Below are 18,188 nucleotides of genomic sequence, written 5' to 3' on the forward strand. Positions count from 1 at the left end.
AGGAACTCTGTGCTTATCAGCTTCTGCATGCTTTGGTATTGTCTGTTTTCTGCTGATCTTTCGTTTGATCCTTAACAGGCACATATCTAAGTAAAGAAAATAAAAATGCAGGCTTAAGTTGTTTTGGGGTTTTTTTGTCGTATTATTTTAAGGTTAGAAAATCAGTAGTTTTAGAAAACTAAAAATGAAAAGTTTTTCAAAGTGAAGGCTGTGCCAGCTAGCTGTGCGCATCTTTTCTGTTTTTTGGCCCAAACATCCACCTGCACAAAGTTCAGTTTTTCACTATACCTTGGCTCTCTGCTGTATGTCATGTGTCTGTTGCCATGGTGACAGGAGAAATACCAGCGTGAGCAGGAGAAACTGAAGGAGGAGTGGGAAAAAGCACAGAGGGAGGTGGCAGAGGAGGAGAGGAAGTATCATGAGGAGGTGTGTGCATGTGTGTGTGTGTGTGTTTGTGTGTTTACACATGCATTAGCTGAATTGTTACAACATACTAACTGTATGTTTCTGTGGCCATTTTAGATCTATAAACCAACCTACTGTGTTTATGTCAGTGTTTGGTTTGGGATTTTCTCCTTCCAAACAGGAGCGTCGGATACTGGAGGAGACGGTGATGCCTCTGACGCCCCGCTCCTCAGCCCTGCCCTCCCCCAGCCGAGGGGGGCTCTCCTCCACCTCCGAGCCACAGGATACGATCGTGCGTTCGCTGGCAGATTGGGAACGAAAACAGGAGCTACTGGAGAGACAGTCTGTGAGGGACTTATTCATTATGTTTTATGAATTATCTTGTTTGTCCCATTTCCCTGTACAAATACTTTTTATTTTTTTCTGTTAAAATTATAAACCTTAATGTATTATGAATTTGACTAACACAAAGTAGCACATGACTAAAATAAAAGGAAGAGGTGATTTACCTCAATCGACTTGCAGATATGATTGTAGAACAAAGTGGTTCTACAACAGATTGACTCAAAGGCTCTGAATAAAAATGCATGCCACACTTTTGAGATTTGAGAACCATGTATCATTTTCCTTTTATTTTATAATTATGTATTACTTTGTCTTAGTTTGTGATAAAGAATCCAAGATTCTGTTGCAGATAGTTAATATGACACTTGTAGCGCTAGAGCTAAAAACTATTAAACTATTAACTATTAAACTAACCCTAACCCTATTCTAGTTTAGTGATTGAAATGTATAGACAAACTCTCAGTAGTTATGTTAGCTAATGAAATATCTGCTGTTTTATGATTCAGAGAGGAAGTACAGAGAGTGCAGAATGGAAAAGGAAGGAAAATGACAGAACCAGTGACATCAGCACTGCTGACGACAGCATGAAGACGGGCAGAAGGTTAGTGAACCGAGACCTTAAGTAGCTAACAGTGTGGCTCAGATGGCTGTCTGATGATTTTGCTCAGTGAGTTGCTCCAATTGACTTTTGATGTTAATTTTTCGTTATTTACTTCACTCATGCATTCCTAAGTCTTAAAACATTTTCCATGAATTTATTTATGTCAAACGGCTTTTTATTTTTATTAGTAAGAAGATTCATGTGTTTTAATCTGAATTTTATTTTTATTCAAAACATATTTAAGTCAAAACATTCAAGATTTGTTCCTAAATATTAGGAGCCAATTCATTCTTTCTGTGTCATAAAGTCCAGATTTTAACATTATTTTGGACGAGGCTTTGAACATAAATAGAGATGAGGCTCTTGATCAAAGTTTCTGTGTTTTTCTTTCTTCCTTTATCAGCTTGGTGAGCCAGAACAGCAGTGAGGCAGAGAGACTTGGTCACAGTGTTCACAATGGCCAAAAGCTTCCTCCTCCATCCCCCAAATGTTCAACTCCACCCAAGAAGCAATCAGGGCCTGAAGGCACCAGAACCAGCCGGCCTGCTGGAGAACGAAGGTGTGTATATGTTTGAGAGACAGAAGAAATAAAGAGATTCATTCAATTTTATTAATCATTTATTTCAATTTTTCATAAACATTGTTTCCGTTTTAAGAAATTGCCTCCTTTTTGATTTAAAGGAGCCACTGTTGCATCCAAAAACGTCCAGCAGGTGGCATCTGCTGCCTGTATTTCCCTCCATGAATTTCCTTCACACAAATAACCCATTGCATTTCATGAAAGTGTTTAGAAAATATTTTTAGACAAGTCAAGATTTATAAAAACATAAAAAATGTTGTACTTAAATGGAAATGTGCTGTCGAATCTTCCAAAACGGTTTCTTGCGTTTGTGGTTTTGATTGATCGTGGTCCGTCTGTGTTGTCCAATCATGTTGCTGTTTCTAGGAGCCATCTTCATGTTGCATGTTGCTGTCCATTTCCAGGTGCGGCCCCACTGATAATAATGTAAGAAGCTCATCAAAGTCCCTCGCAGCATGTCCATCAGCACCAGACACATTTCCCCCACCGCCCAACAGGTACTGCAGCATAGAAAGCCCACCAAGACCAGGAGGATGGGCGCTGCTCGTTTCTGCATTGTCATTTTCTGCTTTACTCCCCAACCCCACCTTTATTTTCCTCCACTCATCTCATGCCATGTAGCACTGCAACAGCAAACTTGCAGTCTGCCTTGAATTTTAAATAGAGTGAACAGTTGTTTTTTTTTTTTTCCCCATTTGAAACAATAATGTCAAGAAAAGTATTGTATTATATTTTGTTCATTTTAAGGAGATTCTTAAACCTTGCAGGAGAAATTCAAGTTTTCAAATCTATTTGAATTTCTAGGCTTTGATGAGGTTTCAAATAAAAAATAAAAATAAAAAAAAAGAAAAAACAGTTTAGGAAAAGAAAGGACAATGGTGGTAATTTAATCACAGGTAAAATATTTAGGCTGTGCATAGAAGAAACAGACTCTGTTTCTGAATGTTGGTTTGAAGAAAACCTTAACCAGGTCTTTTCTCCCTTTTGTAGGTCTGTCAGTGGGAAGAAGCTGTGCTCCAGCTGTAGTCAGCCTCTGGGGAAGGGAGCAGCCATGATCATAGAGACTCTCAGTCTCTACTTCCACATCCACTGCTTTAAGGTTGGTTGGCCCACAAGCTGCACTTTATCACTACAAGGTTTATTCACTGTAACAGATTCAGACCTCTCTGTTTTGTACAAGCAAAAGCTTGAATATCAAATGAGGAGAGTTAAAGAAGATGATTTAAATACAGTTTCTGCACAGTGCCTTACAAAATTATTCATATACATGAACTTTTTCCCATTTTGTCACATTTCTACTTCAAACAGTGTATTTTTGTTGAGGGTTTATGATACAAGCCAATACCTTCCTAATAGTATGGCGAGCTTTTGTAGTCAATGAACTTGAGTCAATTACATAGTTAACAGATTTAATTTGAATATCAGTATAAATGCAACCGTTTTGTGAAAAAATGTAAATATCTGGGTTGAAGTGTAAAGAATTGTTTTAGGAAAACCTATAAGAAGCTGGAAAAGGCTTGAAACTGGGATGGAGTTTCACCTTCCAGCAGATCAAGGTGCTTGGACATGCAGCCAGAGCTACAATGGATAAAAGTCTAATTTTTCCAGAACTGAGAGGGAGTTTTTTATTTTTTATTTTAATGTATTAATAAATGAATAAACTATATTTGCTGTCTTCTCCTTGCCTGTCTCTTTGTTAGTGTGGGGTATGTAAAGGACAGTTAGGCGACACAACCACGGGGACAGACGTCCGGATCAGAAACGGGCTCCTCAATTGCAACCAATGTTACATTCGTTCCCGCTGTAAGTTTCCAAACTTTCTTTCTATCCCCATCTATTGTTTTTTTTTTCTTTAAAATTTGCAGTTTCTACTTATCCACCTAAAATGTTATTCAAATTAACCATCTTCATGTCCTATAGCCTGTCTATGTGCTCCAGAATTAAAAGTTCTGTTAAAGTTTAACAAAAGGATACACACTGTGAATTGCTGTATATATGTTAATTCTGGTTCATCGATTTAGTGTTTTAAAGGAAACTGATTCTGCTTCTCTCTAAAACTTTTAAATCAGAACATTCTCTATTACTTAAAAGTTGTGATCCTGGTGAGTCACCAAGTGTTTTATTAAAAAAATCTCTTCACTATCCCTTTAATAAACGCAAGTCAGACTCTGTGAAGCCTCAGAAGGAAGTCTGAAAGGAGATGACAAAATTAAATCAAAACCTTTTGTTGGAAAATTTACATTTTTATTTCTTTTTTAAAAACTTCTGCTCGTTAAAATTGTTGGTTTCTTTTTCCTTGTCTTTTCTCTGAAGCGGCCGGACAGCCGACCACATTGTGATGCTCAAGTGAAAAGCACAAGGTTTACAGAAGAAAGCCTCATTCTCATTTTAACCTAATTATCCACCAATCACGTCCTGCGCAGCCTTTTGGGATGTGTGCTTCCTCTGCAGCTCTATGACCACCGAAGATGCATCATATGGGCCAAATAGACATCTGGGAACTGTTGAATGTTTAAAACAAGGACTTATATTCTCTGTGCTCATTTCATCTGTTACATGAGTGAATTCTGGATTCAATTTATTCTCGTCTTTCCATAAAACATGCTCCATCATGCAGTGAGTTTGTTTTAAGGCGGCAGCCATATTGGAAAGAATCCACATTGAACACACTGAGAAAAATCTGACTGCTTTTGAAACTGGAAAAAAAATCACAAAAATATGATGCAATCTGTTTTAGATTAAAGATTGATGTTGTTCCAAAGGGTAAAAATCGATGTTGGGCAGAAAATGAGATCAGATAACTCATTCTGAATGTTCTAAAGGTATAAACACTACTACTTCAGGTAAATAATATTTGAATTTATATGGTAAATTACAAAAGTACAATGAAGCTATGAATGAACCTTTAGAAACACATACAATATACAAAAGTAAATATTTTTTTCACCTTTGACTGTCATATAAAAGCTTTTGTTTCTGTAAAGAATGTGATTAAATTCTACTATAAAGGTATAGAGCAATTTGGGCTCATTTTAAAGGCAGTAATGTGAGTTGTGAGCTATTTGGTTGCAGCAGATTGTTCTTTATGCAGTCTGTCTGGTTGTATAGCCAACAGTTTAACGTGCCTTAGAAGGGGAAAGGATCCACGAAGTAAAGCACCAGATGTATGGTGTCTTATTTCTGCACTATTTTCATTTTGTGACAAGTGATTTGGTCAAATTCAAAGTGGGAAAGTGCAGAAAAGCAAACTCCATCCCGCCGTCAGCCGCTTAATCACTGCTGTTTATTTTCATACAAACATATTCAATTTCATCATCTCCCTTTGATTGCCCTGTAATCTGTAATGGTGAATGACAAAAGGAAAAAAAAAACATTTGTTACACAATATGCTGTGTTCTCCATACCACAGGGCAAATCTGGGTTTCATTTTGAATGTTTGTGATATTTAATGTGTAAAAATCAGGCTTATTTTGGTCATATCTCAGCTGTATAGTTCCTTTATGCACCTGAAAAAGCATAAACATAAACATTTGTTGTATCTGAAACATCTATCATCAGTAGAGGTAATATGAAGACATACCAGCAGCAGCTGCACCTCTGCAATATTTGGTTGGTTTAAAACTAAAGACCTATCCTGCCAGCTGCACATTTAGGACTCTTGCTAAGAGCTTGGTTATATGTTGCGGGTGTGTTGAAAAAAAATGCATGTTTAAGCATAAAACCAAATGATTTGCTGTATGAAAGTAAAGCAGCCTAAACTTCCTTGTGCTGAACAGGCTTCACCTCCAGGGTCTTCTCTCACTTTTTCTGATCTGCAGTATTTTAGGATCATTTTCCAGCTGTTGTATTTTTATTTTATTTTTTTTTATCCTCATTTAGCTGATGAGTAAGTCAAGGACGAGTCTTTTATAGCAGTATCTTTGAGTCTGAGCTCCTCTCCCAGAGGGTTTTAACAGAACAGTAGGGGAATGGAAACCTTTTGCATCTGTACTGTATTTATTGTATAATATTCACCTTGAACACTATTCGGAATATAGTTTCATTTGATGTTTAAATGCAATGGCATTTATTATTACATTACTGTATGTTTATAAATAAATATTATAAATCAAAGATATATTTCTTTTCTTTTTATTGCAAAACAAGTGGCTGGTATACATTTGGAAAGTCCTGGAAATGTAAGAATAAGTCCATCCCTCCCCCAGCTCATATTTGCTGGAAAATCAATGTCTGTTTTTTTTTTTTTTTTTTTTTTTTTTGCAGCATCAGTGTTGAAAATACAAATCCTTCCACATCATTTATTTCCATATATATTTTACATGATTCGAAATGGTGCAAAAGCCTAATGACCAACTGAACAAAATGCATATATTTAGTTTGGAGATATAGTAAATGTAGAATGATTCTGCAGAGAATGTGGTTTATGCTTGGGAATAATTCAACTATTTACTCTCAATTTCATATCGATTGAAACTATAAAATAACATTGATTTTTATTATTTTGTGTCAACTGCCTTAAAAATTCTTTCTGAAAAAAATTGATGGGAGTGTATTACTTTTGGTAATTTGTTCTCTTCTTATTTACTGTGTTAAAAGAGAATTTAGTAAACTATATATAATTTTTTTATCGACCTAAATTTTTCTTACTGTGTTTTATTTGTTTGTTTTGCTTTGTTTTCATTTCTGTTTGTTTTTTTACTCATTTCCTTTTCACTAAGCAGACCAAATTATTCTAAATATTGCTATTATTGTTTTTTTTTATTTTAAGGTTATGTTGTTTCATTTAGCCTATTTTCACTCGTCTGGTTATTTGGTCGTTTTGTGTGTGTATATATATATATATATATATATATAATATACATATATATATATATTATATATATACATATATATATATATATATATATATATATATATATATATATATATATATATATATACATATATATATATATATATATATATATATATATATATATATATATATATATATATATATATATATATATATATATATATATATATTCATTTGTTATTTTTGTTTGTCACTTTTGTTGTTATTTTCCATAAAAATTACGAATAATAATTCGTCTAAAACAACATTACCAGAATGCTTTGTTTTAAATTTTTTATTTATTTATCTACTTTTCGATGTGTAAACACTTCAAAGCTGATGAGACAGAATGCCTGGAATGTTTTGTCAAGTGAAAACCATATTTTGTTTTGTTTGTTTTGGGGGAGTAAAGATGTGGTTGTTTGGTTATTATTAAAGAATCTATGGGGCCAAAATGAATTATAAACCGCGCCGGAACTGTCCCTGGTGCTGAAATCGACGGCCGTTGTTAACCACCGGGATGAAAGTTACAATATAGAATAATGTTTGCTTCTTGAACTTCTTTAAAAAATGACAAAAGCAAGTTTGAACTATTTTTTTTTATCATCAACAATCATTTCAATGGTACACCTTGAAAACTATGTGCACATGTAGAAATATTTCCTTCTTAAATATAAGCATTCATTACCTACATATAAATAACTTTCAGATCCTGGACAAAAACATGTTACATTATGCTCACAAAATGGGAGAAAATCATTTTAAACCAGACAAAAAGACAACATGCAAATTATATAGAAATAAATACAATGTCTGCATCCATCCCCCCTTTTTTAATACCCAAAATAAATTCTTTCGAGGGAATTTTAGTAAAACATCAAAAAGACTTGTATGGTCGATCTACGAGGGAATATGGCCTATGGTTCAACTATAAGAGACAAGAATACGTAATAACACTATACAGTTTGAGCCACAAAACACTGCCGTAGAAAGACACACAAAACATACAGATTTCCTGTCTGAGGTGAACATTGCAGTAGTTTGTGCCTTTTTTAATATCGAGGAAACAAGTGTGTTTGTAGCGACAATTTAAAAAAACTAAACTCTGCAGCCCTAAGAAACAAAATAATACCGCAGTTTCCACACAGCTGGCTGTGTATGGAGGGAAGAAACAAGCGCGTCGGTGGATGTTTGTGTCGGAGCCTCAGTCATGGCTATCAGGCGCCTCTGGACCCAACAAAAGCAGCTGTTGGACTCTGACTCTGAATGGGATTTAACGAGGCTCCTTTGCGTTCTGATGGCGTTTCCAGTGTGCCAACCGTCGTTTTTTTCCCCACATTGAGAACAAAAATAAACAACTGAACAAGCCATTTGCTCCAACATTTTTTTCTAAAACTAAATTAAAGTGAGGTATGACGCCGTTCTATATTTTAAGTGAGAGTGTTTCGCTGTTTTGTAGGTAAATAGCTCTGAGACTTGACTAGAAGGTGTTAGCAGTTCACCCAACTTGCTTCAGTCTCAATGTGAAAGTGTGACTTGTCAAGATGGATATTTTACAGGAAAAGTGTTGACCACAAGAAAATGCGCGAGGTAAAAATAAAATAACCATATTCATCTGTTTTTCTATCTGCTTTTCATTGTCCTCCAGTCTGTGTTGGGCGATTGCTTTTCAGTCTCCAAGAACTCTGCTCGGGTTTTCTAAGCTTCATTAGAACATGCTGGTCTTTACTAGTGTCGCTTTAGCTCCGTTCTGTCTTTGCAAAGACGACAGTACGCTGGCGAATGGCCCGCCCAAAGAGTCCGGGATGGATGTGATGGTCCCGGGTGCGGCGGCCCAGCCTTGGCTCGGTGCCGTCACTCCCATGCCAGTGGATACGGAGGTCTTCACTTGGTCCACCTGTCCGTTCCCGGTGGTGTTGACCTGGCCTGCGGCGGGGCTCGGTCCGCCGCAGTTGGAAGTGGGAACCGGGTTCGGTCCCGGTCCTCCCGTGCTGTCTGGGTCGGTAGTTTTGGTGTCTTTACTGTCTTCGTCTCTGGAGTCGGACTTCTTCCCGGAGCTGGACTTGGCAGCCGCTGCGGCCGCTGCAGCTGCGCGCTCCTGCTTGCGGAATTTCGCGCGTCGATTTTGGAACCAGACCTGGAAAAACGTCCAAAAGGTTTTTACCACATACACAACATTGAAATTATATTTCTGTTCAATTGTTTCATAGTTGTGATACAAGAAATATTAAAATTTAAGTTGCATAATCTTGTGTCTGTTTGTGTCAATATTAGTAAAATAAAAGATACAAGCTTTTTATCTAATTATTTACTTGAAAATGATTAGATGAATCGTTCGTAAAGGCAGCCCCCAGCGGTGGGCGCCTGTTGAACTGTGGGGGTTTTGTACCTGCACTCTGGCTTCAGTCAGATCGATCTTGAGTGCCAGCTCCTCTCTGGTGTAGATGTCCGGGTAGTGAGTCTCTGCAAAAACCCGCTCCAGCTCCTTTAGCTGCGCGCTGGTGAACGTGGTCCGGATGCGCCTCTGCTTCCTCTTTTCGTTCAGCCCACCATGATCGGTGAATAGTTTGTAGGGAACTGTAAAGCAAAAGGAAAAGTCAAAGGAAATGTCAAGGCTGACAAATGTTATCCGCTCAGGAAAAATGGAAGGAGATTGTTTAAGTGTGATGCTGTCAAATGGAAGTAAATTGAAATTTGGTTATTTTGTGTAAAATCCAGTTACGCACGCTGAGTTGGAGCTTCCAGTTAAATCGTGTATTTGATTACCTTTGAATTAGATCAGAATTGATAACACTGCTGACCTGTGAAGCGGCTAATTGTAAAATTAATTGTTGCTCCTCAGATTGAGGCTCCTGTTTGAAAACTTGTCATAATGTTGCCGTCCGCCTCGCTTGTTGCTACTGTAACTCCAATTTGGTGTCAATAATGAGCTTTAGTCTTTGGTTATCTAATTATTTTCGAAGCTTTATGTCTCATCGCAAAGTAAATAAATTATGCCTATCATTTTGGCAGCTTAAGATAATTCTGTTGGCGGTTTTGGGTGTGACTGGGATAGTATAACCCCATAACCGAATTACCTCTTGCCTGCAATCGCTTCTAACGTGATAAATTCTTTCATTTGTGTAAGCAAATTTCGTTTGGTAAATACTAAACACATTTCCATTTTCAAATGCAATCAAGGCGTCCTATAATACACCAGGTTGAGGCTGCGGAGCTCTGCTGCTTACCTGCGGCATACGGGCTGCTCTGGTGATCCCGCAGGGTCCCCAGACTGCAGGACCCCGGCGTTAGGGAAGGACAGCCGGAGGTGGCCCCGAAAGTGGTCCTGATGGGATTGTACTGGAAGCCGCTCGTCTGACTGCACGAACTGAAGTCCGCGTAGGCCGATGCCAAGCTCGACGTGTCCATCCCGGCCATACATGACTCGTAGGCAGAGGAATTTAGGTAAGAATACTCCATTTTATACATTTGAGAAGGCTCGGTTGCGATTGAAATCTGCACTTCCCTGGGAAAAAAAAGTCAAACAGAAGCACCCAAAAATGGGTCTGAAATGAAAAAAAAAAAAAAAAACAAATAAAAAATCAAAACGAGGAAGACGTGCGGTCTGAGTTTGATGACTTGTTTGGTTTGGACTGCTTAGAAGAAGGCTGGACGGTGAGTAGATGTTCACTGCTCAGCGCCTGCTCCAAAACTGGCCTCCTTTATACGAACCTAGCCCTGTTTTATGAAAAGCCCCCTAAGAGCCGCCTAGCCCGAGGTCTCTAGAGCATATAGTCCTCATAATAAACTTGGCTCTTTCCGCTTGGACAATAGCAAAGCGTTTGGTCTTATTGCTAGCGCTTTTTTACATGACAATAACTCATCAGTCTATTGGGCTGGCACTGGGGGCCCGGGCTGTCCAACCTCCCTATCATTGATCCCCTGCATCTCTAATTAGAATTTAATACCACGCCATTACGCAGCCCTCCACCGCCGCCGCCGCCGCCGCCCACCTCCTCCACCCATCCACCCCACTCCTCTCCAACCAACATCTTGCCCTTTAATTCAATCACACCACTTGGAAATAATGAAAGTTGGGTGACGATTCTCCCTGATCCAATTTTCTCCAAGCTTTTAAGCCTTTTAAGCGACCGTATACCTTGGGCAGGATTTCACAGAGTATTCCCACTCTGCCTCTTCTTTCTGTCCGTATGCTCCGACATTTTTTCCCTCCTGTTTCTGCCTCTGATCTTCTGCATTGAAGCGGTAAAACATGTCAATTTTTATCCAGTAAAATGACCTATCTTTACGCACTAGGATCCGTTTCAAGTGCACTTGATAATAATGCAATCATTGCGCAAAAGAAAAAGATGTAACAAGCAAATATGCACTCGTGATTTTTTTCCATATTGACTTTTTTTTATTATTATTTTGCTCTGCTTGAGAGTCTGGCTTTAACTCTGAGATTAAGTGACTCGTCAAATTCTTCAAATAAAAATATGAATTTTATGACGAAAATAAAAACCAAAAGATCAAATTTTCAAGAAATTAATTTAAAGAAATAAAACATGAAAAATGAACACATTTACATTCCATTTAATAACTTGCCATTTTTGCTAAAGTAGGCCTCCTCCTTTGCCGTCTCTTCTGCAGAATCAAGTCGTGCCGCGTGTGTTTTCTGTGTTTCAAATGACTTTATAATTATCTTTATTACTTTCATTATTTCGTTTATTTGGCAAATAACATCTTTGTAATGAAAGTAACGAACTGGCGCGGCAGTCATCGGACCTCTCCGGCTCCCAATATTGGCTGAGTGGTTAATTCGGTTTGTGTAATAAGGTGAACCGCTTTGTATGGCGCTTACACACACGGTGTTTCTTCTTCTTCTTTTTCCTCCAATTTTTATTCATTGGATCGAGTTCAAGTCCTGCTTGTCGAGGCTCCGTGTTTTCCCTCCAAATTATCTATACACAAAAAATGGCGCAATAGTAATTATGGCACATCAATCTAATTTTGCAAATGGTCATTTGGTGCCTAAACGGGTTCATATGGTGGTGTGTGTTGATTGGAATATGACTGTAATATTGTTATAATAATCCTCGGGGGATTGAGAGCATGCATTTTGCAGCAGGTGAGTTTGGTGTCAGTCTGGACAGTGGATATTAAACGCGTTTGTCTCGCTGCCTGTTCAGTTTTACAGAATTATTATAGATTCTTTTTCTTTCTGAAGCGCTTCAGTCTTTATTTTATCTGACTTTTTCGCAGTATTGATTGTGTTTTATCACCAAAAGAAATGTGTCGCTGTTATTAAAAATGTTGGCGGTTTGCAGGTAAAATAAAAATTTGAACGGGTCTTTGATTAAATTCTACATTTTAGCATCTAAAAAAATTACATGCGTTGCAAATTTTAGAATTTTAGTTTCCTGGAATGTTAAACTTTTATTAGAATACAACTAGATCGGACGTGCTTCCGTACAAATACGAATTTTGGTCCCATAATTCATGGATTTTCCATCAGTTATTTGTGTCTCTCCAACTGCTGACACCGTGCAGTGTGTTTCTGTCTCCTATTTATTCTTTACTGACACAACCCCGTCCCTATGTAAATGCTTTCTTTTTTATCTTCTTTATTCGCTCTGCACACGAGCTGGGACCCAAAAGTTGTACCAAATGGTTAATTTGATTATTGAAACCAAAGAGCCAAATGGTTCACCGTCCTCCCTCCACGCGTCTGGCAGCGAGAAAAGAAACCATCTCTGGGAATTAATCTAATAACGCTCAAAGAAACGAGAAGTCTTTTCTGATATTTCGCCGAGGCAAATACAATTATAGCTTTTAGCCATCGGTTTCTTTCACTGAGGCCGCTCTTTATTCCTGCGCTCTATAGCCCGGTCCCCTCCACCAGAGTCCACCAGCTATTGAAACGCCCCTTCTTTTATAGTTTCAACATCTTTTAATTCTATCAACTGGTTCTGGTGAGACGAAAGGCCGCAGACTCCATTCTGATGTCGGAATATTGAATTCAAAATCTCGCATGCTGGAGTCTGAGTTTCTTTACATGAGTCCTTTTGCAAAATGGGGTTTTATCCAATGTGCATTGCAGCGTTGCTTGTAGTGATTTACAGTAACATGATAGCCCTTTCAGGCAAATAAAGCGCTAATTAAACTGTAATTATATGGATTTAACTATATAGCTTTACCTAAATAAATCAAGAAAATGGGATGTGTGCAAGACCCTAAGTTCCCTTGGCAAGTGCCGAACAATAGCCGGGATGCAGGAGGAACTCCTCTCCATTTAGTGCGCACTATCGTTGCTCAGCAATATAGGAATGCGGATCGACAGGAGGAACAAAAAGAGGAACAAAATGCCATTGTCTGCGGATGGATTGGATGGATCCACTCCCCTGAAAAGGCAAAGGAACAGAAGAGGATAAAGAGAGGGAGAGAGATGGGAGGGTCCGGCTGTCACATTTCACCTACAACGTCTCACTCCTTCGCCCGAGGAAATGCCGGGCTTATCAAAGCAGTTATTAATAAGGCCACGTGTTGCAGGGGAGGGGCTCTGGGGCAAATAAAAAATTTATTTTGGGGACACTCTCATGGCGATTTAGTCTGATGTCTCAATTTGACGGAGCAGAAAAATATCCGACATAATCGAAAAATCAGAGGTGCGATAAAATCTTCGCAGATTATTCCATTTCTATAAGTCCCATCCGGAAAAGTAAAAGCATTCCTTCACCGCAGTTATATATTTTTCAGATAAATTTTTTTTTTCGATTGATGCATTTTCAGATATGAGTAGAAGAAACTAACGTGTTCCAGGCTGGTGCGTAAAAAGCGCTTCGCGTTTCCAACTGCACAGATGGAAAGTGACATCTGGGGAAGAGACGAAATTAAATTAGGAACTGGTGTCTTCCACCAGTGTCTGCAGACAAGAAAAGGAAATGTGCAGCACAAAGAAAGAGAGGGGTTTGCTTTGCATGGTGCAGCCTCTATCACATTTGTTCTGTATTTTTTGCGCACTTTTATCTGTTGCATATTCTTTCTGACATAAATTGTTGTGCTGATTGCGTCAAATAGAAATGTAGAGATAATATTCACCTTTTCTGCAAATATTTGTTTTCTCTTCTCGTTGAAAACATTTAAATTTGTGCTTTCAACACACAGTCTAATTTTAAGTATCTTAATTACACGTCTCAGCAGCGATTTCGATATGATTGAATTTCCATGCGATTCACAAAGCTCATAACATGATGGTTGTCAGACTGGAAAGATGGGTGGGACTGAATGTTACTGTGCTCAGACTCCTCAGACTGTCTCATTTTGCAGTAATAATTTTAAATAAATGACGGTCAAGTGAGGGGTTCTTCAAGGCTCCATTCCCAGATCACTCTTTTTCAATTCATTTGAATTCTCTTTATACATTTAAATGAAATATTTATGTATAGCAAATGTTATATCAAGTCACTTTGCCAGACAGACAGACATTAATAGAAATATATGTTCAAATCAGCAAACATCCAGATTTCTGAGTTGAATCAGATAGAAACTCTTTGGAGGAAGCTAAAGATTAGGATGGTTGCAGGACCCCCAACCTCCAAGGCTAGAAGCTCATCACCAAAGTTAAATCATTAAATATCAATGAAAACATGCAAAAATGCTACTTGACTGCTGTAAAGTCAGCAAATGTGTAACTTTGCTGTCCTTTGAAAAATATCTGCTCCATTTCCTATCACAAACAAATTTATTAATTGTTTAAAATATGTTTTGAATCTAGGAGAATAATATATGTATGCAATGTATGCACTGTCTTATTTGTATTTTCACTTTCTGTCTTTTATCTGATTCTTAAACATCACGTTTATTTTATTTATTAATGTCTCTTTGTGCAGGTCTGTGCATCTGTTCCTTTATTTTCCTATAAAACACTTGCTGTTCAATGAACGTTGCCCTGCCTTTAGAGGTCTCTGTCGTGTGTAATAATGTTCCTTTATTCTGCAATAATGCTTGCCACTGTCTTCCAGATGTTGCAGCCATTTCCTGGAGCGCCTGGCTCGTCCCTCCTGGCCTCATCGGCCCCTCCGAGCCTTTATCTGCGCTCTTCGAGTGACCAAGAGACCAGCCAGCGGATTAACATAAAAATCTTATTCCGGGGGATAAGATTAGGAAACATATTACCCTCTAACGCGGCCTTGGCACGAGCGAGAGCCAGGCAAGGAATCAATTACTAAATTACTCCAACCTCTAAGTCGACATTAACGCAGAGAAATGCCATCGACCGCTTCTGAAATAAGATTTCGCTAAGATGCGATCATTAAATCTCTTGCCAGTGTTCAAGAATTTGATTCATAAAATCGTCTGAAATGAGATGGAATTAAATTCTTATCGGGGCTCTTGTCATCGTTTCATCCCGCGCTGTTTAACGGTGGTCAATGGCCATCATGAGATTTTCCCTGTAAATAAACTTAGTAATCGAATCCGCCTCTCCGCGACACATTGTTTGGTTGTTATTAATTTATTGCAGCCGAGCAGGGCGGTGGGGTGGAGAGATGCAGGCCATGAGGCTGCAGGCTGAGAGCCTGGCTGCGGGTTTCAGATCACACAAACAGCGAAGCTTTGTGGGTTTGGACTCCGTTTGGCTGCAACAAGCTTTGAGAGGAAGAGGTGACTGAAACATCATCTGTCATTTTTTTTTTCCGCATTTCACCCCCAGTGGGGTCAAAGCATATTTTATTTAGCGTAGTCCACTGGCATTACCCCCTACCCCCCTCTCTGCACCCACCCCGACATTAGCAGTTGACAATTATTATCCCCAACCCCATAAATCAGATGCGTGACCCGTTATTATTGTTGAATTGAATAGCTGTTGGGGAAGTGAGGGTCAGTGTCATTAACTTGCCTCCAAAGCCACCCCTGCCCTCCCCCCCTCTCCCCTCCCCTCCCCACACACACGCACACACACCACCCTCGGGCCCCCTGAAGGCATTTGGCCCTCTATACAAGGACCTGCTGGCTAATAATGCCGTGTGGCCTGCCCAGAAGCTTAATCACACATGCATTAAGGGGAAGACAGCGGTCCTTTGTGCGCACGTAAGTTTACTGGAATTAAGCGATTAATGGTCATCTCTGCGGCAGGCGACGAGGCAGCGCACAGAGCACGACGCAGCGCTATTTTACGCCAAAAAACGTGAAAAACGGTTGGACAAAGAGAAGAAGTAAAGGAAAGAAGGGGATGAGATGCAATTACAGTAGTCCGTGTCCCCCAATCCATCATGCAACGTCAAGGTCATTGTGTATTATATTGATTATGATACAAGGCTTTGTGATGTTTATTACGCCCCTCCTGCTTCCATATAATAATATGCAAAAATGCCGCATGTAAACACCTGCTATCAATTTCTAAAGCTGCTAATTTGCCTCGCCTCGTGGTTCCTTCTTTCTCTCCCAGTTTCATATCCCTCACTTGTGTTATGACTGAACACGTGGCCACGCATTAAACTGTTTTGCCTGCAGCCTCCATCTGCATAAACCATCAGGCAGCTCATATGAATTATGATTTCCATATAGTCAAAAAGGGGAGGAGGGACCCAATGAGAGCCAACAACAGGGCTTCTCAAATATATTGTTTCTTATACAAATGAGATGTCAGAGCCGTTAATTAACTTATCAGTGACACACTGGGTTAACTGGGAATAGAGGGTGATGTAACAATGCTAATTTAATAGTATTAGAAAAGTTGAATTTATATCTGGAGGGAAAATATATAGAAAAAAAAACTATAACAAATATTTTGTGAAGTATTTCGATATCATTCACCTGCCCACACAGGTGTTGGGAGTCAAGTCTCCTCCTCAGGATCACCTGGCAGTTTATGGATGTACCAGAAAACTTTCTGTCTTTCTTCTATAGATTACTGGTTTCCTAATAGTTTTACTTTTTAAATGTTTGATTTGCAGCAGTCGGTGAGGCTGATCTGCAGTAAGCAAAGCAAACAAGTTTGGAATAAACTATTCCAAATCTAATCCATTTGCTATTTTTATTACTAATGTAAAATTTTATTTTCCTTTTGTTTATGTTTTAATGTTGTTTATTTAATTTCATTTCTAACATCTATTTTATTTTTATATTTTGTCTGGATAATTTACTTCCAATATGACTTATATTATTTAATTCTAGAACCACCAGTCACACTTTGGAAACCTTAATGATACAGAATTAACATATTCTGTATCATTATGATTTTTATTCTTCCATTTGTGGGATGAATGAATGGATAAAACATGCAATGTGTGCACTAACTGGGCAGTATGTAGCTTTAGGTTGTTTTCTGCTGGTAAAAATTCAATCCTGTCACTCTTTTGGATCATGCATTGACACATTTGATCTGCTCCAGCTCTGTTCCAGATGAGTGGATCTTTTCATGAAAATGACTAACAGAATTTTTCATCTTTAATTTGGGATTTTGCACAGTTCCTCCTCAGAAGAACCAACCTGAACATTCTGAGCTGCATGGTAGACAAGGAATGCAAACTCTTGACTTTTATGTTCATCCTTTTATCATTGGTCTTTCAAAGAATAGCTATCTATATTGAAGGCAGAGGGTAAATTATATTGCCATGACCACCACCCAATGGCAGAGCTTGTTGATCAATCAAACCTAATTTGATTGGATGGAAGTCTTAAAGAACAGCCAGATGGGAGCTATCAGAGTGGGTCTGTCCACTGATTCACTTCCTGTTCCCAGAAGGCGTTGTCTGGGCTCTGAAGGATGATGGTGCACCACCGAGCCGGATGAGACAGATTCCGTGTTCTGGATCAAATCAATACATGTGAACAGAAACTAAATACAAAGCCATCATTTCTTCATTTACCTTTTGCGACTGTTTCCCCTGAGGATTTTAATTGAGGGTTGCACCTTATATTAAAGGCAATAAAATTTTGTTTGCTCAACAAGTTGATCCCAACCACAGTGTATCTAAAAAAAAAAGTAAAGACAAGTTAGTGATTTGATTCTGGGGACACAAAGTAATCTCACACAGGATGAGGGTCGTCATCAAAATTCACTGATTAATTGAAAATCTGAAAAACACAAAAAATATTACACAGTTGATCTATTTAAAGATCTATGTCTGATATGGGCAGCAATCTCTGACTGTGACTACACACAACCGGGAGCAAAAGGGGGCTAACACAGAAAGTAAATATAATTTTTTTTTTCTTACAATTATTATTTATTTATTGTGGTTCTTTTACTGATTAATTGGTTTTGAATTACTTGCTTTCTGGTAGTGAATTTTTAAGCCAGACATATTGTATCATTAGTTACAGCAGTCTTATTTCACTCAAATGGCTAAAGTCAAATTAATATTGTCAAAGTTATACTATGAATATGGTGTTGTGCACATGAACAGCTTAGATTTTGACCTTTCTAATCTGTTTTCATT

General features: G+C 38.4%; 2 protein-coding genes across 13 annotated transcripts in view; one reads left to right on the forward strand and one right to left on the reverse strand.

Moving 5' to 3' along the window:
* LOC129360395 (LIM and calponin homology domains-containing protein 1-like) overlaps positions 1–6,048 on the forward strand; it is a 67,551-nt gene extending 61,503 nt beyond the window's left edge. For 8 of the 12 annotated variants that reach the window (XM_055030573.1, XM_055030572.1, XM_055030578.1 and 5 more), the window contains 8 exons: positions 334–426; positions 587–751; positions 1,257–1,351; positions 1,755–1,910; positions 2,336–2,428; positions 2,922–3,030; positions 3,632–3,734; positions 4,245–6,048. In XM_055030573.1, the coding sequence (XP_054886548.1) occupies positions 334–426; positions 587–751; positions 1,257–1,351; positions 1,755–1,910; positions 2,336–2,428; positions 2,922–3,030; positions 3,632–3,734; positions 4,245–4,270 (840 nt within the window). In that variant the 3' untranslated portion in view covers positions 4,271–6,048. The remainder of the gene's footprint in view (positions 1–333; positions 427–586; positions 752–1,256; positions 1,352–1,754; positions 1,911–2,335; positions 2,429–2,921; positions 3,031–3,631; positions 3,735–4,244) is intronic. The other 4 variants (XM_055030577.1, XM_055030580.1, XM_055030583.1 and 1 more) reach the window with 2 other exon arrangements.
* A 997-nt stretch (positions 6,049–7,045) lies between these two features.
* LOC129360282 (paired mesoderm homeobox protein 2B-like) lies at positions 7,046–10,555 on the reverse strand. Its single transcript, XM_055030387.1, has 3 exons — positions 9,993–10,555; positions 9,155–9,342; positions 7,046–8,902 (listed from the first exon to the last, which is right to left on the reverse strand). The coding sequence occupies exons 1-3, from the start codon at positions 10,231–10,233 to the stop codon at positions 8,474–8,476; spliced, it is 858 nt and encodes a 285-aa protein (XP_054886362.1). The 5' UTR covers positions 10,234–10,555; the 3' UTR covers positions 7,046–8,473.
* Positions 10,556–18,188: the final 7,633 nt, after the last annotated feature.

This window comes from Poeciliopsis prolifica, unplaced genomic scaffold (assembly GCF_027474105.1).
Source record: "Poeciliopsis prolifica strain line A6 unplaced genomic scaffold, Auburn_PproV2 SCAFFOLD006, whole genome shotgun sequence".
Classification (NCBI taxonomy): domain Eukaryota; kingdom Metazoa; phylum Chordata; class Actinopteri; order Cyprinodontiformes; family Poeciliidae; genus Poeciliopsis; species Poeciliopsis prolifica.

Excerpts from the sequence above, each read along its gene's own strand:
- LOC129360282 (XM_055030387.1), bottom strand. The coding sequence starts at position 10,233 with ATGTATAAAATGGAGTATTCTTACCTAAATTCCTCTGCCTACGAGTCA. Across the intron at positions 9,343-9,992 it reads GAGCAGCCCGTATGCCGCAG|TTCCCTACAAACTATTCACC; the intron begins GTAAGCAGCAGA and ends TTTGCTTTACAG. Across the intron at positions 8,903-9,154 it reads TGACTGAAGCCAGAGTGCAG|GTCTGGTTCCAAAATCGACG; the intron begins GTACAAAACCCC and ends ACGTTTTTCCAG.